Below are 24,490 nucleotides of genomic sequence, written 5' to 3' on the forward strand. Positions count from 1 at the left end.
CATCACCCGTTAAGTCAGACCCTGTCCCATCACCTGTTAGGTCAGACCGTGTCCGATCACCTGTTAGGTCAGACCCTGTCCCATCACCTGTTAGGTCAGATCCTGTCCCATCACCCGTTAGGTCAGACACTGTCCCATCACCTGTTAGGTCAGACCCTGTCCCATCACCCGTTAAGTCAGACCCTGTCCCATCACCCTTTAAGTCAGACCCTGTCCCATCATCTGTCAGGTCAGACCCTGTCCCATCACCTGTTAGGTCAGACCCTGTCCCATCACCTGTTAGGTCAGACCCTGTCCCATCCTCCGTTAGGTCAGACCCTGTCCCATCACCCGTTAAGTCAGACCCTGTCCCATCACCTGTTAGGTCAGACCCTGTCCCATCCTCCGTTAGGTCAGACCCTGTCCCATCACCCGTTAAGTCAGACCCTGTCCCATCACCTGTTAGGTCAGACCCTGTCCCATCACCCGTTAAGTCAGACCCTGTCCCATCACCTGTTAAGTCAGACACTGTCCCATCACCTGTTAGGTCAGACCCTGTCCCATCACCCGTTAAGTCAGACCCTGTCCCATCACCCGTTAAGTTAGACCCTGTCCCATCACCCGTTAAGTCAGACCCTGTCCCATCATCTGTCAGGTCAGACCCTGTCCCATCACCCGTTAGGTCAGACCCTGTCCCATCACCCGTTAGGTCAGACCCTGTCCCATCACCCGTTAAGTCAGACCCTGTCCCATCACCCGTTAGGTCAGACCCTGTCCCATCACCCATTAGGTCAGACCCTGTCCCATCACACTCCCATCATCCACTCTCTCGCCCCCTGTCCCATCATTCACTCTTTCGCCCCCTGTCCCATCATCCACTCTCTCTCCCCCTGTCCCATCATCCACTAGGTCAGACCCTGTCCCATAATCCACTCTCTGTCCCCCTGTCCCATCACCCACAAGGTCAGACCCTGTCCCATCATACGTTAGGTCACACCCTGTCCCATCCTCCGTTAGGTCAGACCCTGTCCCATCATCCACTAGGTCAGACCCTGTCCCATCATCCACAAGGTCAGACCCTGTCCCATCACCTGTTAGGTCAGACCCTGTCCCATCACCTGTTAGGTCAGACCCTGTCCCATCCTCCGTTAGGTCAGACCCTGTCCCATCACCCGTTAAGTCAGACCCTGTCCCATCACCTGTTAGGTCAGACCCTGTCCCATCACCCGTTAGGTCAGACCCTGTCCCATCCTCCGTTAGGTCAGACCCTGTCCCATCACCCGTTAAGTCAGACCCTGTCCCATCACCTGTTAGGTCAGACCCTGTCCCATCACCCGTTAAGTCAGACCCTGTCCCATCACCTGTTAGGTCAGACCCTGTCCGATCACCTGTTAGGTCAGACACTGTCCCATCACCTGTTAGGTCATATCCTGTCCCATCACCCGTTAGGTCAGACCCTGTCCCATCACCTGTTAGGTCAGACCCTGTCCCATCCTCCGTTAGGTCAGACCCTGTCCCATCACCCGTTAAGTCAGACCCTGTCCCATCACCTGTTAGGTCAGACCCTGTCCGATCACCTGTTAGGTCAGACCCTGTCCCATCACCTGTTAGGTCAGATCCTGTCCCATCACCCGTTAGGTCAGACCCTGTCCCATCACCTGTTAGGTCAGACCCTGTCCCATCACCCGTTAGGTCAGACCCGGTCCCATCACCTGTTAGGTCAGACCCTGTCCCATCACCCGTTAAGTCAGACCCTGTCCCATCACCCGTTAGGTCAGACCCTGTCCCATCACCCGTTAAGTCAGATCCTGTCCCATCATCCGTTAGGTCAGACCCTGTCCCATCACCCGTTAAGTCAGACCCTGTCCCATCACCTGTTAGGTCAGACCCTGTCCCATCCTCCGTTAGGTCAGACCCTGTCCCATCACCCGTTAATTCAGACACTGTCCCATCATCTGTTAGGTCAGACCCTGTCCCATCACCCGTTAAGTCAGACCCTGTCCCATCACCTGTTAGGTCAGACCCTGTCCGATCACCTGTTAGGTCAGACCCTGTCCCATCACCTGTTAGGTCAGACCCTGTCCCATCACCCGTTAGGTCAGACCCGGTCCCATCACCTGTTAGGTCAGACCCTGTCCCATCACCCGTTAAGTCAGACCCTGTCCCATCACCCGTTAGGTCAGACCCTGTCCCATCACCCGTTAAGTCAGATCCTGTCCCATCATCCGTTAGGTCAGACCCTGTCCCATCACCCGTTAAGTCAGACCCTGTCCCATCCTCCGTTAGGTCAGACCCTGTCCCATCCTCCGTTAGGTCAGACCCTGTCCCATCACCCGTTAATTCAGACACTGTCCCATCATCTGTTAGGTCAGACCCTGTCCCATCACCCATTAAGTCAGACCCTGTCCCATCACCTGTTAGGTCAGACCCTGTCCCATCCTCCGTTAGGTCAGACCCTGTCCCATCACCTGTTAGGTCAGACCCTGTCCCATCATCCGTTAAGTCAGACCCTGTCCCATCACCTGTTAGGTCAGACCCTGTCCCATCACCTGTTAGGTCAGACCCTGTCCCATCACCCGTTAAGTCAGACCCTGTCCCATCACCCGTTAGGTCAGACCCTGTCCCATCACCCGTTAAGTCAGATCCTGTCCCATCATCCGTTAGGTCAGACCCTGTCCCATCACCCGTTAAGTCAGACCCTGTCCCATCACCTGTTAGGTCAGACCCTGTCCCATCCTCCGTTAGGTCAGACCCTGTCCCATCACCCGTTAATTCAGACACTGTCCCATCATCTGTTAGGTCAGACCCTGTCCCATCACCCGTTAAGTCAGACCCTGTCCCATCACCTGTTAGGTCAGACCCTGTCCGATCACCTGTTAGGTCAGACCCTGTCCCATCACCTGTTAGGTCAGACCCTGTCCCATCACCCGTTAGGTCAGACCCGGTCCCATCACCTGTTAGGTCAGACCCTGTCCCATCACCCGTTAAGTCAGACCCTGTCCCATCACCCGTTAGGTCAGACCCTGTCCCATCACCCGTTAAGTCAGATCCTGTCCCATCATCCGTTAGGTCAGACCCTGTCCCATCACCCGTTAAGTCAGACCCTGTCCCATCCTCCGTTAGGTCAGACCCTGTCCCATCCTCCGTTAGGTCAGACCCTGTCCCATCACCCGTTAATTCAGACACTGTCCCATCATCTGTTAGGTCAGACCCTGTCCCATCACCCATTAAGTCAGACCCTGTCCCATCACCTGTTAGGTCAGACCCTGTCCCATCCTCCGTTAGGTCAGACCCTGTCCCATCACCTGTTAGGTCAGACCCTGTCCCATCATCCGTTAAGTCAGACCCTGTCCCATCACCTGTTAGGTCAGACCCTGTCCCATCACCCACTAGGTCAGACCCTGTCCCATCACCCGTTAGGTCAGACCCTGTCTGATCACCTGTTAGGTCAGACCCTGTCCCATCCTCCGTTAGGTCAGACCCTGTCCCATCACCCGTTAGGTCAGACCCTGTCCCATCACCCGTTAGGTCAGACCCTGTCCCATCCTCCGTTAGGTCAGACCCTGTCCCATCACCTGTTAGGTCAGACCCTGTCCCATCATCCGTTAGGTCAGACCCTGTCTCATCACCCGTTAGGTCAGACCCTGTCCGATCACCTGTTAGGTCAGACCCTGTCCCATCACCTGTTAGGTCAGACCCTGTCCCATCATCCGTTAGGTCAGGCCCTGTCCCATCATCTGTTAGGTCAGACCCTGTCCCATCACCTGTTAGGTCAGACCCTGTCCCATCACCCATTAAGTCAGACCCTGTCCCATCATCTGTTAGGTCAGACCCTGTCCCATCACCCGTTAGGTCAGACCCTGTCCCATCATCCGTTAGGTCAGACCCTGTCCCATCACCCGTTAGGTCAGACCCTGTCCCATCATCTGTTAGGTCAGACCCTGTCCCATAATCTGTTAGGTCAGACCCTGTCCCATCACCTGTTAGGTCAGACCCTGTCCCATCACCTGTTAGGTCAGACCCTGTCCCATCATCTGTTAGGTCAGACCCTGTCCCATCACCTGTTAGGTCAGACCCTGTCCCATCACCCGTTAGGTCAGACCCTGTCCCATCATCCGTTAGGTCAGACCCTGTCTGATCACCTGTTAGGTCAGACCCTGTCCCATCACCTGTTAGGTCAGATCCTGTCCCATCACCCGTTAGGTCAGACCCTGTCCGATCACCTGTTAGGTCAGACCCTGTCCCATCACCTGTTAGGACAGATCCTGTCCCATCACCCGTTAGGTCAGACCCTGTCCCATAACCTGTTAGGTCAGACCCTGTCCCATCACCCGTTAGGTCAGACCCGGTCCCATCACCTGTTAGGTCAGACCCTGTCCCATCACCCGTTAAGTCAGACCCTGTCCCATCACCTGTTAGGTCAGACCCTGTCCCATCACCCGTTAAGTCAGACCCTGTCCCATCACCCGTTAAGTCAGACCCTGTCCCATCATCTGTCAGGTCAGACCCTGTCCCATCACCCGTTAGGTCAGACCCTGTCCCATCACCCGTTAGGTCAGACCCTGTCCCATCACCTGTTAAGTCAGACCCTGTCCCATCACCCGTTAGGTCAGACCCTGTCCCATCACCCATTAGGTCAGACCCTGTCCCATCACACTCCCATCATCCACTCTCTCGCCCCCTGTCCCATCATTCACTCTTTCGCCCCCTGTCCCATCATCCACTCTCTCTCCCCCTGTCCCATCATCCACTAGGTCAGACCCTGTCCCATAATCCACTCTCTGTCCCCCTGTCCCATCACCCACAAGGTCAGACCCTGTCCCATCATACGTTAGGTCACACCCTGTCCCATCCTCCGTTAGGTCAGACCCTGTCCCATCATCCACTAGGTCAGACCCTGTCCCATCATCCACTAGGTCAAATCCTGTCCCGTCACCCACAAGGTCAGACCCTGTCCCATCACCTGTTAGGTCATACCCTGTCCCATCACCTGTTAGGTCAGACCCTGTCCCATCCTCCGTTAGGTCAGACCCTGTCCCATCACCCGTTAAGTCAGACCCTGTCCCATCACCTGTTAGGTCAGACCCTGTCCCATCACCCGTTAGGTCAGACCCTGTCCCATCCTCCGTTAGGTCAGACCCTGTCCCATCACCCGTTAAGTCAGACCCTGTCCCATCACCTGTTAGGTCAGACCCTGTCCCATCACCCGTTAAGTCAGACCCTGTCCCATCACCTGTTAGGTCAGACCCTGTCCGATCACCTGTTAGGTCAGACCCTGTCCCATCACCTGTTAGGTGATCCTGTCCCATCACCCGTTAGGTCAGACCCTGTCCCATCACCTGTTAGGTCAGACCCTGTCCCATCCTCCGTTAGGTCAGACCCTGTCCCATCACCCGTTAAGTCAGACCCTGTCCCATCACCTGTTAGGTCAGACCCTGTCCGATCACCTGTTAGGTCAGACCCTGTCCCATCACCTGTTAGGTCAGATCCTGTCCCATCACCCGTTAGGTCAGACCCTGTCCCATCACCTGTTAGGTCAGACCCTGTCCCATCACCCGTTAGGTCAGACCCGGTCCCATCACCTGTTAGGTCAGACCCTGTCCCAACACCCGTTAAGTCACACCCTGTCCCATCACCTGTTAGGTCAGACCCTGTCCCATCACCCGTTAAGTCAGATCCTGTCCCATCATCCGTTAGGTCAGACCCTGTCCCATCACCCGTTAAGTCAGACCCTGTCCCATCACCTGTTAGGTCAGACCCTGTCCCATCCTCCGTTAGGTCAGACCCTGTCCCATCACCAGTTAATTCAGACACTGTCCCATCATCTGTTAGGTCAGACCCTGTCCCATCACCTGTTAAGTCAGACCCTGTCCCATCACCTGTTAGGTCAGACCCTGTCCCATCCTCCGTTAGGTCAGACCCTGTCCCATCACCTGTTAGGTCAGACCCTGTCCCATCATCCGTTAAGTCAGACCCTGTCCCATCACCTGTTAGGTCAGACCCTGTCCCATCACCCACTAGGTCAGACCCTGTCCCATCACCCGTTAGGTCAGACCCTGTCTGATCACCTGTTAGGTCAGACCCTGTCCCATCACCTGTTAGGTCAGACCCTGTCCCATCACCCGTTAGGTCAGACCCTGTCCCATCACCCGTTAGGTCAGACCCTATCCCATCCTCCGTTAGGTCAGACCCTGTCCCATCACCTGTTAGGTCAGACCCTGTCTGATCACCTGTTAGGTCAGACCCTGTCCCATCACCTGTTAAGTCAGACCCTGTCCCATCACCCGTTAGGTCAGACCCTGTCCCATCACCCGTTAGGTCAGACCCTGTCCCATCACCCGTTAAGTCAGACCCTGTCCCATCACCCGTTAGGTCAGACCCTGTCCCATCATCTGTTAGGTCAGACCCTGTCCCATAATCTGTTAGGTCAGACCCTGTCCCATCACCTGTTAGGTCAGACCCTGTCCCATCACCTGTTAGGTCAGACCCTGTCCCATCATCTGTTAGGTCAGACCCTGTCCCATCACCTGTTAGGTCAGACCCTGTCCCATCACCCGTTAGGTCAGACCCTGTCCCATCATCCGTTAGGTCAGACCCTGTCCGATCACCTGTTAGGTCAGACCCTGTCCCATCACCTGTTAGGTCAGATCCTGTCCCATCACCCGTTAGGTCAGACCCTGTCCGATCACCTGTTAGGTCAGACCCTGTCCCATCACCTGTTAGGACAGATCCTGTCCCATCACCCGTTAGGTCAGACCCTGTCCCATAACCTGTTAGGTCAGACCCTGTCCCATCACCCGTTAGGTCAGACCCGGTCCCATCACCTGTTAGGTCAGACCCTGTCCCATCACCCGTTAAGTCAGACCCTGTCCCATCACCTGTTAGGTCAGACCCTGTCCCATCACCCGTTAAGTCAGACCCTGTCCCATCACCCGTTAAGTCAGACCCTGTCCCATCATCTGTCAGGTCAGACCCTGTCCCATCACCCGTTAGGTCAGACCCTGTCCCATCACCCGTTAGGTCAGACCCTGTCCCATCACCTGTTAAGTCAGACCCTGTCCCATCACCCGTTAGGTCAGACCCTGTCCCATCACCCATTAGGTCAGACCCTGTCCCATCACACTCCCATCATCCACTCTCTCGCCCCCTGTCCCATCATTCACTCTTTCGCCCCCTGTCCCATCATCCACTCTCTCTCCCCCTGTCCCATCATCCACTAGGTCAGACCCTGTCCCATAATCCACTCTCTGTCCCCCTGTCCCATCACCCACAAGGTCAGACCCTGTCCCATCATACGTTAGGTCACACCCTGTCCCATCCTCCGTTAGGTCAGACCCTGTCCCATCATCCACTAGGTCAGACCCTGTCCCATCATCCACTAGGTCAAATCCTGTCCCGTCACCCACAAGGTCAGACCCTGTCCCATCACCTGTTAGGTCATACCCTGTCCCATCACCTGTTAGGTCAGACCCTGTCCCATCCTCCGTTAGGTCAGACCCTGTCCCATCACCCGTTAAGTCAGACCCTGTCCCATCACCTGTTAGGTCAGACCCTGTCCCATCACCCGTTAGGTCAGACCCTGTCCCATCCTCCGTTAGGTCAGACCCTGTCCCATCACCCGTTAAGTCAGACCCTGTCCCATCACCTGTTAGGTCAGACCCTGTCCCATCACCCGTTAAGTCAGACCCTGTCCCATCACCTGTTAGGTCAGACCCTGTCCGATCACCTGTTAGGTCAGACCCTGTCCCATCACCTGTTAGGTGATCCTGTCCCATCACCCGTTAGGTCAGACCCTGTCCCATCACCTGTTAGGTCAGACCCTGTCCCATCCTCCGTTAGGTCAGACCCTGTCCCATCACCCGTTAAGTCAGACCCTGTCCCATCACCTGTTAGGTCAGACCCTGTCCGATCACCTGTTAGGTCAGACCCTGTCCCATCACCTGTTAGGTCAGATCCTGTCCCATCACCCGTTAGGTCAGACCCTGTCCCATCACCTGTTAGGTCAGACCCTGTCCCATCACCCGTTAGGTCAGACCCGGTCCCATCACCTGTTAGGTCAGACCCTGTCCCAACACCCGTTAAGTCACACCCTGTCCCATCACCTGTTAGGTCAGACCCTGTCCCATCACCCGTTAAGTCAGATCCTGTCCCATCATCCGTTAGGTCAGACCCTGTCCCATCACCCGTTAAGTCAGACCCTGTCCCATCACCTGTTAGGTCAGACCCTGTCCCATCCTCCGTTAGGTCAGACCCTGTCCCATCACCAGTTAATTCAGACACTGTCCCATCATCTGTTAGGTCAGACCCTGTCCCATCACCCGTTAAGTCAGACCCTGTCCCATCACCTGTTAGGTCAGACCCTGTCCCATCCTCCGTTAGGTCAGACCCTGTCCCATCACCTGTTAGGTCAGACCCTGTCCCATCATCCGTTAAGTCAGACCCTGTCCCATCACCTGTTAGGTCAGACCCTGTCCCATCACCCACTAGGTCAGACCCTGTCCCATCACCCGTTAGGTCAGACCCTGTCTGATCACCTGTTAGGTCAGACCCTGTCCCATCACCTGTTAGGTCAGACCCTGTCCCATCACCCGTTAGGTCAGACCCTGTCCCATCACCCGTTAGGTCAGACCCTATCCCATCCTCCGTTAGGTCAGACCCTGTCCCATCACCTGTTAGGTCAGACCCTGTCTGATCACCTGTTAGGTCAGACCCTGTCCCATCACCTGTTAAGTCAGACCCTGTCCCATCACCCGTTAGGTCAGACCCTGTCCCATCACCCGTTAGGTCAGACCCTGTCCCATCACCCGTTAAGTCAGACCCTGTCCCATCACCTGTTAGGTCAGACCCTGTCCGATCACCTGTTAGGTCAGACCCTGTCCCATCACCTGTTAGGTGATCCTGTCCCATCACCCGTTAGGTCAGACCCTGTCCCATCACCTGTTAGGTCAGACCCTGTCCCATCCTCCGTTAGGTCAGACCCTGTCCCATCACCCGTTAAGTCAGACCCTGTCCCATCACCTGTTAGGTCAGACCCTGTCCGATCACCTGTTAGGTCAGACCCTGTCCCATCACCTGTTAGGTCAGACCCTGTCCCATCACCCGTTAAGTCAGACCCTGTCCCATCACCTGTTAGGTCAGACCCTGTCCCATCACCCGTTAAGTCAGATCCTGTCCCATCATCCGTTATGTCAGACCCTGTCCCATCACCCGTTAAGTCAGACCCTGTCCCATCACCTGTTAGGTCAGACCCTGTCCCATCCTCCGTTAGGTCAGACCCTGTCCCATCACCTGTTAATTCAGACACTGTCTCATCATCTGTTAGGTCAGACCCTGTCCCATCACCTGTTAGGTCAGACCCTGTCCCATCACCTGTTAGGTCAGACCCTGTCCCATCACCCGTTAGGTCAGACCCGGTCCCATCACCTGTTAGGTCAGACCCTGTCCCATCACCCGTTAAGTCAGACCCTGTCCCATCACCTGTTAGGTCAGACCCTGTCCCATCACCCGTTAAGTCAGATCCTGTCCCATCATCCGTTAGGTCAGACCCTGTCCCATCACCCGTTAAGTCAGACCCTGTCCCATCACCTGTTACGTCAGACCCTGTCCCATCCTCCGTTAGGTCAGACCCTGTCCCATCACCCGTTAATTCAGACACTGTCCCATCATCTGTTAGGTCAGACCCTGTCCCATCACCCGTTAAGTCAGACCCTGTCCCATCACCTGTTAGGTCAGACCCTGTCCCATCCTCCGTTAGGTCAGACCCTGTCCCATCCTCCGTTAGGTCAGACCCTGTCCCATCACCTGTTAGGTCAGACCCTGTCCCATCATCCGTTAAGTCAGACCCTGTCCCATCACCTGTTAGGTCAGACCCTGTCCCATCACCCACTAGGTCAGACCCTGTCCCATCACCCGTTAGGTCAGACCCTGTCTGATCACCTGTTAGGTCAGACCCTGTCCCATCACCTGTTAGGTGAGACCCTGTCCCATCACCCGTTAGGTCAGACCCTGTCCCATCACCCGTTAGGTCAGACCCTGTCCCATCCTCCGTTAGGTCAGACCCTGTCCCATCACCTGTTAGGTCAGACCCTGTCCCATCATCCGTTAGGTCAGACCCTGTCCCATCACCCGTTAGGTCAGACCCTGTCCGATCACCTGTTAGGTCAGACCCTGTCCCATCACCTGTTAGGTCAGACCCTGTCCCATCATCCGTTAGGTCAGACCCTGTCCCATCATCTGTTAGGTCAGACCCTGTCCCATCACCTGTTAGGTCAGACCCTGTCCCATCACCCATTAAGTCAGACCCTGTCCCATCATCTGTTAGGTCAGACCCTGTCCCATCACCCGTTAGGTCAGACCCTGTCCCATCATCCGTTAGGTCAGACCCTGTCCCATCACCCGTTAGGTCAGACCCTGTCCCATCATCTGTTAGGTCAGACCCTGTCCCATCATCTGTTAGGTCAGACCCTGTCCCATCACCTGTTAGGTCAGACCCTGTCCCATCACCTGTTAGGTCAGACCCTGTCCCATCATCCGTTAGGTCAGACCCTGTCCCATCACCCGTTAGGTCAGACCCTGTCCCATCATCTGTTAGGTCAGACCCTGTCCCATCATCTGTTAGGTCAGACCCTGTCCCATCACCTGTTAGGTCAGACCCTGTCCCATCACCTGTTAGGTCAGACCCTGTCCCATCATCTGTTAGGTCAGACCCTGTCCCATCACCTGTTAGGTCAGACCCTGTCCCATCACCTGTTAGGTCAGACCCTGTCCCATCACCCGTTAGGTCAGACCCTGTCCCATCATCCGTTAGGTCAGACCCTGTCCGATCACCTGTTAGGTCAGACCCTGTCCCATCCTCCGTTAGGTCAGATCCTGTCCCATCACCCGTTAGGTCAGACCCTGTCCCATCACCTGTTAGGTCAGACCCTGTCCCATCCTCCGTTAGGTCAGACCCTGTCCCATCATCCGTTAGGTCAGACCCTGTCCGATCACCTGTTAGGTCAGACCCTGTCCCATCACCTGTTAGGTCAGATCCTGTCCCATCACCCGTTAGGTCAGACCCTGTCCCATCACCTGTTAGGTCAGTCCCTGTCCCATCCTCCGTTAGGTCAGACCCTGTCCCATCACCCGTTAAGTCAGACCCTGTCCCATCACCTGTTAGGTCAGACCCTGTCCGATCACCTGTTAGGTCAGACCCTGTCCCATCACCTGTTAGGTCAGATCCTGTCCCATCACCCGTTAGGTCAGACCCTGTCCCATCACCTGTTAGGTCAGACCCTGTCCCATCACCCGTTAGGTCAGACCCTGTCCCATCACCTGTTAGGTCAGACCCTGTCCCATCACCCGTTAGGTCAGACCCGGTCCCATCACCTGTTAGGTCAGACCCTGTCCCATCACCCGTTAAGTCAGATCCTGTCCCATCACACGTTAAGTCAGACCCTGTCCCATCACCCGTTAGGTCAGACCCTGTCCCATCACCCGTTAAGTCAGACCCTGTCCCATCACCCACTAGGTCAGACCCTTCCATAACTATTCATAACATAATTGTCTTCTTGTCGCTATTCATTATCCAATACATTCTCTTTCTCTCTCTCAACCTCCCCCCCCTCTTTCTCTACCCCTATGTCTCTCTTTCTCCCTCTCTCTTTCTCTACTCCTCTGTGTCTCTTTCTCTACTCCTCTGTGTCTCTTTCTCCCTCTCAACCTCCCCCTCTCTCTTTCTTTACCCCTGTGTCTCTTTCTCCCTCTCAACCTCCCCTCTCTCTGTCTCTCTCTTTCTACATCTCTCTGGGGGGAAAAAGGCCCACCTTGTTTTCTGGACGTATCCCATACTCTTTCTTTCTTTTCATTCTCTCTCATTCTCTTTTGTCCCTCCATGTTATTGTGTGGGTGCGATGTCCAGGTGTGAGGAGAATTGCCTGAGTTGCGACGGCCCCGGGACGACCTGCGTCAAGTGCAAAGACAGCTACAACCTCGTCAGCAGGATGTGCATCGTGAACGCCACCTGTAACAATGGTGAGTGTATGAGAGCTTGTTGAGGGTCACTCAAAAGGCCTGAAATACACACTCACACTTTCACACTTTCACACACACACACACACACACACACACACAAATAGCGGTGGTGACACATACCCCAACAGTTCTTTCTCTGGTGGGATGTTCATACAGGAGGCTTGTGTGAATGAATTGTGTGAATGCAGAACAGATTGGCGAGGGGTGCTAACAATGTCATTACTGTGACCCCTGTGTCACACTTAATCTCTTTCACCCTGAGTGAAGTAGGTGGCGGTTCTGAAAGGCATGTAATTGCCATTAACAAGTGCTTTGAATTCTCTCTCGGAGCATCAAGTTGCATCCCAAATTGCACCCTATGGGCCCTGGTCCAAAGTAGTGCACTATATAGGGAATAGGATGCCACTTGGGAGCCAGATACAGTAGCTACTGCAGCTAGGCTCTTAGAAGCTGCTTTCAGCTTTCGGCTCTCACAGCCAGAACCAGCTGCTTGGTCATTATTGTAATAACTAGTTGGTCTTTTTACCGCCATGTGAAAATGGACCATAACTGAACCGAGCAGAGGCGTTTTCAATTGAATGGGCTTCCTCCCTTTTCTGAAGTGTGTGGTGGTGGTGGGGCTTTGGAGCTGTGGTTAATGATTCATACAGTAGGCATTCACAATGGATCGTGACGAGTGTCATTTCAGAAAAAGGGCCATTTTATTCTGACTAGGAAATGTAATTGAATTGAACATTTGCGATGGTTGACAAAGGTACCAATGTGAATACTAGTTTTGCTTGAAAAATATGATAGTTTTTCTTTGACATGATATTATCATAACAACATCACACCAAGATGGTTTGTTGTTTTTGAGTGGGACGACATTCATATGACACGGTGATGGTGGTATAGAATAAGATATTTAAAGGTAGTGTTCAAGTGTTTCCTCCTGACTTACAGTAACACTCTATTAATGCTATTTGGCTGTGTGGAGAGAGTCAGTCAGAGGGGAGTTGGGAGAGAGTCGGACAGAGAGGGGAGTTGGGAGAGAGTCAGTCAGAGAGGGGAGTTGGGAGAGAGTCAGTCAGAGGGGAGTTGGGAGAGAGTCGGACAGAGAGAGGAGTTGGGAGAGAGTCGGTCAGAGAGGGGAGTTGGGAGAGAGTCGGTCAGAGAGGGGAGTTGGGAGAGAGTCGGTCAGAGAGGGGAGTTGGGAGAGAGTCGGTCAGAGAGGGGAGTTGGGAGAGAGTCGGTCAGAGAGGGGAGTTGGGAGAGAGTCGGTCAGAGAGGGGAGTTGGGAAAGAGTCGGTCAGAGAGGGGAGTTGGGAGAGAGTCGGTCAGAGAGGGGAGTTGGGAGAGAGTCGGTCAGAGAGGGGAGTTGGGAGAGAGTCAGTCAGAGGGGGGGTTGGGAAAGAGTCGGTCAGAGAGTGGGAGTTGGGAGAGAGTCGGTCAGAGAGGGGAGTTGGGAGAGAGTCAGTCAGAGGGGGGGTTGGGAAAGAGTTGGTCAGAGAGTGGGGGTTGGGAGAGAGTCGGTCAGAGAGGGGAGTTGGGAGAGAGTCGGTCAGAGAGGGGAGTTGGGAGGTTGCCATGTTTATGAGGTTGCCATGTTCATTAGGTTGCCATGTTCATTAGGTTACCATGTTCATTAGGTTACCATGTTTATGAGGTTACCATGTTCATTAGGTTACCATGTTCATTAGGTTGCCATGTTCATTAGGTTACCATGTTCATTAGGTTACCATGTTTATGAGGTTACCATGTTCATTAGGTTACCATGTTCATTAGGTTACCATGTTCATTAGATTACCATGTTCATTAGGTTACCATGTTTATGAGGTTACCATGTTCATTAGGTTACCATGTTTATGAGGTTACCATGTTCATTAGATTACCATGTTGGCCCGCTTTATGTCTAACGCGCCTGTTTCTGCATTCTACAACCCTAACGGCCCGTCCAAGAAGGTGAGGTAAAGAATGAATGAGAAGAGTCTAGGTCTGTCTTGCTAAGCCTTACTAAGCCACTATCCAGGGGATATAGAGCTGTAATGTTGGATGTTTCACATACTGTATGTAGGTGGCTATCGAGACATCTTGTGAAATGTTTGTTTATTCTGTTTTTACAGTGGCGGAGTTCGTCCAATTGGATGCACTCAGCAAGATATTGGATATAGGAATAGACACACTGCTTTCCAGACTTGGGTTCAAATACAATTAGAAATCTCTAAAAAAAAACTTTCAGCTTTTGCTTTTTCCTGCTCGGAGTGCCAGATGGTCAGTGTTTACAGTTTTGAGACTATTCTATTGGCCAATTACACCAGGCAAGCTCAATCAAGCACAGATAAAGTATTTTATATTATTTCCAATAGTATTTGAACACAGGTCTGCTGCCTTCTGCAAACCTCGTAGCTCGTTCCCCAATACTTTTTTTTAAAGAAACACCCCTACGTTTGTGCCTTTAGGAAATGTTTCACGTTCAGATTCTCTCACCTTAAGTTTTAGTTACTTTCAGTTGTTGGGCCCTGCGGGGTGCTCGCTCGCTCAGGTCTCCAGGGGTGTTTCTCAATTGCATGCCGCAGGATGTGAGAGGAAGGGATGTGATTTGGGTTTGAAAGAGCAACTAGGGCCCATGGCTGTAGCAGCCTGTGAGATATATAAGGGAGGGAGGGAGGGAGGGAGGGAGGGAGGGAGGGAGGGAGGGAGGGAGGGAGGGAGGGAGGGAAAGGCTATGGGCCCTAGTCAAAAGTAGTGCACGACATAGTGAATAGAGTGCCAATTGGGACGCACTGAAAGTATTGGCCAAGCAGCCATAATGTTGCTATGAGTAAACAGTGCCTTTGTATGGCCTCACCAGGGCCTCACACCTCCATGGGAGCTTTGGTATAACAGGGAACAGGATTGGTCTGGGCTCCTCTCTGTGGTTAACAGGCTTCTCTCTCTGCACCACGGACTCTCTACAGTGACCCAATTCCACCACCGGACTAGAAAGAATATTCTAACAGAGTAAAGGGGCCATAGCAAAGTGAGAACGGAAGAGGAGGAAGAGGATGAAGGAGGAGACGGCACGGAAAGGGTAGAATGGATGGATATGGAGAAAGGATGTAGTAGAGAAGGAGATTTAGGAGAGGAGGGGACAAGGAGAGGTCATGAGGAGGGCAGAAGGGAGGGGGCTGAGAGTGGAGAAAGAGGTGAGGAGAGGGCATTTTTGGAGGATGACTGGGAAAGGGGGGGTTTGTGTAGTAGTAAAGGATTGGCACAGAAAGTTTGTATAGGGGAAGGGAGGAAAGTGTGGGAGAGGACATAGCTGTGTGTATAATCTTTGAAGTCTCTCTCTCTCTCTCTCTCTCTCTCTCTAGCCGACGAGGTGTTTTGTGAGATGGTAAAGTCCAACCGGCTGTGTGAGAAGAAGCTGTTCCGCCAGTTCTGCTGCAGAACCTGTCTGATGACCGGTTGAGAATCCTAGTAGAGAACCTGAAGAGTGGAACCTGGAGAGGAACCCTGCGTGGAACCCACCACTTCCTCATCCACTGTACATTTCCAAACTAGCTAATGTCTGTGTCTGAATGAAAATAAAGAGTGAATAGGCCTTCACCAAGGTTGGGGTCAATTCCATTTTCCTCAATGCATTCCTGAATCCACTGAATTGAAATGGAATTGACCCCAACCCGGAACACACACTATTCCTCCCATCAATTTTACCCCGCAAAGGGTAGACTTGATTTTCATACGATACATACAGTATTTTAAAGTGGTCTTTTTTATTTAAAAAACAACATACATGTAACATGTATATTTTGTATTCTAATGCTGCATTGTTGTAAAGTACAGTACTTTTACAATGACACGTTAGTGGATAACTCTCTGATTGAACCACTGTGTTTTGGAAGTGAAGCTGGTTGATAAACCAACAGCATCACTCAAAATGGGGATGGTATTTATAAGGCACCAAGTGGAATAAGACAAACTGAAACATGAAGGGACTACTTGAACGTTTCTGTTTTCTGCTGTGTGCCCTACCGAATACGACCCTGATCAACTTTTTCATACTTAAGATACAAACTTCCTCACAAAAAAAAATGTTTATACTGTATAAGGCTTTTAGTTTTTTTTATAAAGAAATATGTAAAACAATGAATTACTGTAATTGTATTTTAGCAGACACTATTATTCAGAATGACTTACAGTAGTGAGTGCATACATTTTCATGTACTGGTCCCCGTGGGAATCACACCCACAACCCTGGCATTGCAAGCGCCATGCTCTACCAACTGAGATACACGGGACTATTACTGAATACTGTACAATTCCTGTATACTGTACCATTTACAATGCTGTTGTACATTCTAGAATGTGTATTTTATGTTTTTATCGTTTGTTTTTATGTATTAAATAAAAGACGTACATTGTGTATGATATCTTTTTGCATAGAAATGTTTGACACAGGCTTTCAAACTCACTAAAGCTTCAACCCGAATAAGACTCATCAGATTTCGACAAACCAATTCCAAAACAATACAAGGTGTTTGTGAAGTCAACATTGTTGTTTTAAGTTGTGTCTAAAGCCTCAGGCCTAGATTCAATCCATTCACCGTGTTTAGCCGATGTCTGAGGTGGCACTGCGTTGGAGCTGTCACATCCACAAGTGGTTTCCAGTGTCAATACTATCCTAGACATTGCCTTTGGATACACGGAGTCGCAGAGACGGGCTAGCTGACAACGTCACGTAAACAATGGGGCAGAAGTCTGTGTGTTGCTGTGATTCTGGATGGCCAGATAACTAGCAACAATGATAAGAAGCTGCCGTGTCGGGGATCGTAGGTGGCTCGTTTCAGCTCATTGTATTTTGATACCAAGTTGTACTGAGGTGTTTTGACTGCTCATGTCTAAGCTGATATGGCAAATTCGCTAGCTAACCAACAACTGTAATGCATCGATAACGACAATAAATGCTCATTGTGCAAATTGATTTATGTTTTTAATAAACATTGTGGAGGTAATACAGTTTACATGTAAACAGTCGAAGCCAACCCTGTCTGTGTTGCGAACCCGTCGGTTGTGTTGATAAACAACCAACTGTCTTTTAGTAGAAACCCCATGCAGCACAAGTTGACCACTGGAATGTGTGATGTAATCTTCACTTTGATAAGGCTGATATAGATCGTTATTATTTTGTTGAATGATTTTAAATGTAATTTCCATATTGCCTACACTTTCTCGTTCTGAACTTCTAAAGCTAGTGGAAAGGGTGTGGCGTCGTGACAATGACCACATGAGCAGTCGCTCACCGATTTGACAACTCTAACGCAGTTACTCCTCCGACATCGCCTAAATAAAAACAATGATATGCTATGCAATTGTCGGTTAACGCTGAACTGATTGAATCTAAGCCTCAGTTTTCACCAGCATGACTTAAACATCATTTCATTTAGCTTGGCACATTACAATGCGTTCTCTAATTGAAAACACCTTGCAGTGATTTCACTTAATCTCTTGTCCTTTACATTTGCAAACCTTCTTACCAACATGATGGTTTAAATAGGATTTAGTGTCAAAATTCTGATCACTTCAGGGTGTCTGATAACACCATGCTCTCTGGAAATCATGTTTGTTCAAGCTTTTTAAGTCTAATCCTGACTTCCCAGAAAACACACAACAACCCCACAACTATGTCTGACGTTGCAATTTACAAAAATGTCCTGTGGTAATCCTGGTAAATTTAACACACAGTCAAATATTCCTTTGGTACTTCTCCTGTGGTAGTCTTGTGGTACTCTGGGTTATTCCTGTGGTACAAGCCACAAGAGCATTAGTGAGGTTGGACACTGATGTTGGGCGATTGGGCCTGACTTGCAGTCAGTGTTCCAATTCATCCCAAAAGTGTTCGATGGGGTAGCGTTCTCCTGGCATCCGCCAAACATAGATTTGTCCGTCTGACTATCAGATGGTGAAGTGTCATTCATCACTCCAGAGAATGCAGATGAACAACATGGCATTGTCCGTGGTGATCTTAGTCTTGTGTGCTGCTGCTCGGCCATGGAAACCCTTTTCATGAAGCTCCCGACAAACAGTTATTGTGCTGACCTTGCTTCCAGAGGCAGTTTGTAACTCGGTGGTGATTGTTGCAACCGAGGACAGACGATTTCTACACACTATGCACTTCAGCAGTCCCGTTCTGTGAGCTTGTGTAGCCTAACACTTCGCGGCTGAGCAATTATTGCTCCTAGATGTTTCCACTTTACAATAACAGCACACAATAACAGATGGTGCTACATTGAAAGTCACTGAGCTCTTGAGTAAGGCCATTCTACTGCCAGTGTTTGTCTATGGTGATTGCATGGCTGTGTGCTCGACGTTATACTACTATCAGCAACGGGTGTGGCTGAAGTAGCCGAATTCACAAATTTGAAGGGGTGTCCACATACTTTTGTATATACAGTATATTTTGGACCATTTTACCACACAACTGTGTTATTGCTGTGGTACAAATCCTGTGTGGTTTTAGTTTTTTAATGTGGTCATTCTGTTTATTTGTGTGGTTATTTAGTGGTACCACATGGTATGGTAATTTTTGCATTTTATCTATGTGAAACTGATCTGTAAAATGCAACTCACAAATGTGAGGCAACTCACAAATATGTATATACATGTGCCATGATCTATTGAATTGATATCATGTATGCCTTTTAAAAGTGAAATATTCTTAATTACATTTGACACCGAGGCTCCAGACGAAGTGTATAATGAATAAAAATAAACAATAAACTTCTAAAAAAATATTACCTGTCTTATTTCTCCTGAAAGTGGCTGTTTTAAGATTTGAATGGTCCAATTTGTCTAATCCTACTCAGAACATGATATTGATATTACCTATTAGCTACATTTTGAGGATGATTCTGTTTAGGCAGTATGGTACCACAGGAATAGTTTGCCTTTGATGATTTCTGTCAAATACTGCAAGATTACCACCACATTACCACAGAAAAAGACATTACCACCACATTACCACAGAAAAAGACATTACCACCACATTACCACAGAAAAAGACATTATCACCACATTTGTTTTACTCTTGTGGTAATTTACCACATTACTTGTATTCTTGTGGTACGGTGCCACAGGACCTTTCTGGTGTATTCCTGTCGTTCTGACAGGTTTTAATGAACATTTTGCCTCAGTGGGATAAATCAGGGTCACACAGAGTGTTTCTTAGTAGTCTTAAACAATTCTACTTTGAAACAAAAGTATACACCTCACTCACATGGTTATGATCTTAAAAAAAAGACACCTGTACCATGTCAGATATGGAGCTGAAATGTATTACATTTTGAGTTTGCATCCCAATATTACACTTTATATGCATCACAGAAGACAGAAATATAACAGAACTGTTTGACATAGAAACACAAGATTTTCAGTGTTTTTGTTGTTGTTTAAATAATGTTGATTAATTATGAAATTATGAAAAATATGAATAACTTTCTACCCATGGGGCCAATAGAGGGTGATTTGGTCATTTGGCTTCATGATTCTTGTGGTACTTTCTGATCTGGAATACTAGTCAAAATTCTGGACACACCTACTCATTCAAGGGTTTTTCTTTCTTTTAAATATTTTCTACATTGTAGAATATTAGTGAAGACATCCACACTATGAAATAACACATGGAATCATGTAGCAACCAAAAAAGTGTTAAACAAATCCAAATATATTTTATTTTTCAGATTCTTCGAAGTAGCCTCCCTTTGCCTTGATAATAGCTTTGCACACTCTCAATATTTGAGGTGTGTTCTTGAAAACAAGCACAAAAGTGACAATTTCATGCAGCGCTAAAGATAATTTTTAAGAGCCACCAAAAGTCTTAACTGTAGTTATTAATTTTGAGAGCGTAAGGGCAGCCTGCCCAGCAGTGATGCACAGTGCCCATGGAACAAGAGATGTGCCTTTTGTGCCTGTGAATGTCATATTTAGAAACAGAGAAAACCGATTGGGTTACTCCACTTAGTTGAATTTTATTTTAAAAAACAAGCATAGCTTCCCTCCCCTTAATCAAGGCTGGTTTAGCAGCTTCACATGGAGTATATTTTTATCCTGGCATTACCTAAGTAGCCTATATGAATAAAGGAGTTTAAATGATCTACTGAGTGTGCCTTGAAATATTTTGGAGGTTTTTGCCCTCTAAATGTATTGCTTTTTCATTATTCACAATTCATATACAGTACCTGCATACTTAATTTAACTTGTTCAGTAGACTATCCATTTCAAAGAGTGTCCTATTACCAAAGAAGCACCCCACCAAACTATTCAGTCCTCCTATAATGCCATAGCAACTGCAGATTTTTTTGAGACTGTGCATTGCACATAGGCAATGATACAATTGACAGGAGTCTTTTTTTTCTAGATATGTCAATGTTATGCAAAAATATATTTAGGACTATGTTTGCACACAGTGCCTTGGAACAATAGATGTGATTTATGACTAGAGGTCGACCGATTATGATTTTTCAACGCCAATACCGATTATTGGAGGACCAAAAAAAGCAGAATCCGATTAATCGGACGATTTTAAATTTTTTTATTAATCAATTAGTTTATAATAATGACAATTACAACAATACTGATTGAACACTTTTATTATAACTTAATATAATACATCAATCAAATCAATTTAGCCTCAAATAAATAATGAAACATGTTCAATTTGGTTTAAATAATGCAAAAACAAAGTGTTGGAGAAGAAAGTAAAAGTGCAATATGTGCCATGTAAAAAAGCTAACGTTTAAGTTCCTTGCTCAGAACATGAGAACATATGAAAGCTGGTGGTTCCTTTTAACATGAGTCTTCAATATTCCCAGGTAAGAAGTTTTAGGTTGAGGTTATTACAGGAATTATAGGACTATTTCTCTCTATACCATTTGTATTTCATATACCTTTGACTATTGGATGTTCTCATAGGCACTTTAGTATTGCCAGTGTAACAGTATAGCTTCCGTCCTTCTCCTCGCCCCTACCTGGGCTCGAACCAGGGAAACATCGACAACAGCCACTCTCGAAGCATCGTTACCCATCGCTCCACAAAAGCTGCGGCCCTTGCAGAGCAAGGGGAACAACTACTCCAAGTTTAGCGCACCCCGCTAGTTTAGCTCACCCCGCTAACTAGCTAGCCATTTCACATCGGTTACACCAGCCTAATCTCGGGAGTTGATAGGCTTGAAGTCATAAACAGCTCAATGCTTGAAGCACAGCAAAGAGCTGCTGGCAAAACGCACGAAAGTGCTGTGTGAATGAATGCTTACGAGCCTGCTGCTGCCTACCACCGCTCAGTCAGATTGCTTTATCAAAAATCAAATTATAGACTTAATTATAATATAGCACTGGGCTAAGGGTGCGCACTGGAGGCACAGTGCGCAGAACCAGAAAACATGGTATCTGAACTGTGACCAACTCCTCATTGTAATTACAGGGAGTTGGTTCTTGTTCCCACCTTTGCTCCGCTCGCCACCCCGTGTGCCGCCCCCAAATTTTTTTTTGAGTCTGCCTCTCTGGCTTCCGTCATTTCTTTGATTCCTGGTTTCGTCGCCGTTCCTCTCTCGCTGCCTCCGCCTGCTTCCATGGCAGGGTCTTGTCCCCTGCCATAACCTCCTCCCATGTCCATGATGTCCTCCACTCACTTTTCTCCCGGGCCCAGGATCCCTGCTCCTCCTGGCCACGCTGCTTGGTCCTTTGGTGGTGGGATCTTCTGTTACGCCCGTTGACGGAATGAGACCAAGGTGCAGCGTGGTAGGCGTACATTTTCCTTTTATTTTAAATGACGCCACAAAAACAACAAAATATCAAAACGAACGTAAAGCAGTGCAACAGCTACTACACACAAACAAGATCCCACAACTGAAGGTGGGAAAAAGGGCTGCCTAAGTATGATCCCCAATCAGAGACAACAATAGATTGGGAACCATACCCGGCCAACAAAGAAATAGACAAACTAGAATGCCCACCCAAATCACACCCTGACCTAACCAAATAGAGAAATAAAAAGGCTCTCTAAGGTCAGGGAGTGACACAATTACCATTTGTTGTCTCTCAAATACATCATTACAATTGTAGGTTAGCTAACTAGCAATTTTTTTTGCCATATTAGTGTTGACATGAAATCAGCCACAACACCTCAAAACAAGACATGGTATCAATAACATGGTGAAACAAACTGAAACAAGCCACGTACGATTCCCCACATGGCAGTTTCTTGTCATTTTTGCTAGCAATCTGGCCATCCAGAATCAGAACAGGCTAACTTCTGCCCCATTGAAGCGCGCACATCATTTTTGTAAAGTTGTCTGCCAACCCATCTATGCTTTCACCAAATAGCAGCCCATCAATAAAGGGTTTGGCTCGTGAGATTGCTTGGAAATAAATATGAATCACCAAGCTATATTAAAAGATCAAGTTTCAGACCAGCAAAACAGGGAGCGGTATCGTATTTGTTATCATTATTTTAGCTAGCATCTAGTATTATTTTGGATGTATGTAAAAGCCTCCATAGTCTACCTTCATTCTGCCCACGGGGAGCAGTTATGACGCCAGTAACTGGATTTACACATATCCTATTTAAAACAAGTTGTTTCGTTATGATTAGAATTGGATTACAATTATTCACTCACTTTTTAAGCATTATCAAGAGTGATTTTAATCTTGCTTCTGACAACATCTGGCGTGTCCATGGCTGAGACATGGCAGACAATGCAATTTCACAGTAGGCCTCTATATCAGTGCAAATGCTATGTTTAACAATATATTTTCATATTGAAGCTATGCAATTAGGCTTCTTACAATGTTGACTGCAAATATGTTCAACATGTTTAGAAAAGATGGGATAGGCCTTCATGCATCTTGTTATTTTGTTTCTGTAGGCCATTTAACAAACTAGGCTTATATGGGTTAACATTCAAATTGGAGTAAAACACAGTAAATACACTACTTGAAGCAACCACATAGTTAATCATGGACCACTTTCTGATTGGCCAGTGAGGGGTCATGCCTAAGTTTATTTTACTCACTGCTTTAGCACACTCTGCCAACCCGGATGTCTTAGCCGTGTCTGAATCCTGGCTTAGGAAAACGATCACTGTCTCATTGCCTGCATCCGTAATGGGTCTGCGACCAAACGACCACCCCTCATCACTGTCAAATGCTCCCTAAAACACTTCTGCGAGCAGGCCTTTCTAATCGACCTGGCCGGGGTATCCTGGAATGACATTGACCTCATCCCGTCAGTAGATGATGCTTGGCCATTCTTTAAAAGTGCCTCCCTCACCATCTTAAATAAGCATGCCCCATTCAACAAAAACAAAATCTGGGAATAGATATAGTCCTTGGTTCACTCCAGACCTGTCTGCCCTTGACCAGCTCAAAAACATCCTGTGGCATTCTGCATTAGCATCGAATAGCCCCCACGATATGCAACTTTTCAGGGAAGTTAGGAACAAATATACACAGGCAGTTAGGAAAGCTATGGCTAGCTTTTTCAAACAGAAATTTGAATCCTGTAGTACCAAGTTCTGGGACACTGTAAAGTCCATGGAGAATAAGAGCACCTCCTCCCAGCTGCCCACTGCTCTGAGGCTAGGAACCACTGTCACCACCGATAAATCCACTGTAATTGAGAATTTCAATAAGCATTTCTCTACTGCTGGCCATGCTTTCCACCTAGCTACCCCTACCCCGGTCAACTGCCCGGCACCCTCCACAGCAACCCGCCAAAGCCCCCACCATTTCTCCTTCACCCAAATCCAGATAGCTGATGTTCTTAAAGAGCTGCAAAATCTGAACCCCAAACAAATTAGCCGGGACAATCTGGACCCTCTCTTTCTAAAATGATCTGCCGAAATTGTTGCAACCCCTATTACTAGCCTGTTCAACCTCTCTGAGAAAGCCAAGTTAACAAACAGATTACAGACCGCTTCAAATCCCACCGTACCTTCTCCGCTATGCAATCTGGTTTCAGAGCTGGTCATGGGTGCACCTCAGCCACGCTCAAGGTCCTAAACAACATCATAACCGGCATCGATAAGAGACATTACTGATATGCAGCGATATTCATCGACCTGGCCAAGGCTTTCGACTCTGTCAATCACCACATTCTTATTGGCAGACTGGACAGCCTTGGTTTCTCAAATGATTGCCTCGCCTGGTTTACCAACTACTTCTCTGATAGAGTTTTGTGTGTCAAATTGGAGGGCCTGTTGTTGACACTGTGTTAACTAACCTCCAGATGAGCTTCAATGCCATACAACTCTCCTTCCGTGGCCTCCAACTGCTCTTTAACGCAAGTAAATCTAAATGCATGCTTTTCAACCGATCACTGTCCGCACCTGCTCGCACGTCCAGCATCACTACTCTGGATGGCTCTGACTTAGAATACGTGGACAACTACAAATACCTAGGTGTCTGGTTAGACTGTAAACTCTCCTTCCAGACTCACATTAAGCATCTCCAATCCAAAGTTAAATCTAGAATCAGCTTCCTATAT

General features: G+C 48.7%; 1 protein-coding gene across 1 annotated transcript in view; it reads left to right on the top strand.

Moving 5' to 3' along the window:
- Positions 1-16,380, top strand: part of LOC110511523 (proprotein convertase subtilisin/kexin type 6) — a 114,851-nt gene extending 98,471 nt beyond the window's left edge. Inside the window, exons 20-21 of the mRNA XM_090222822.1 lie at positions 11,879-11,991; positions 15,324-16,380. Of these exons, the coding sequence (XP_090078948.1) occupies positions 11,879-11,991; positions 15,324-15,421 (211 nt within the window). The 3' untranslated portion in view covers positions 15,422-16,380. The remainder of the gene's footprint in view (positions 1-11,878; positions 11,992-15,323) is intronic.
- The last annotated feature ends 8,110 nt before the right edge of the window (positions 16,381-24,490 follow it).

This window comes from Oncorhynchus mykiss, chromosome 26, assembly GCF_057628025.1.
Source record: "Oncorhynchus mykiss isolate SJ-2025 chromosome 26, ASM5762802v1, whole genome shotgun sequence".
Classification (NCBI taxonomy): Eukaryota; Metazoa; Chordata; class Actinopteri; order Salmoniformes; family Salmonidae; genus Oncorhynchus; species Oncorhynchus mykiss.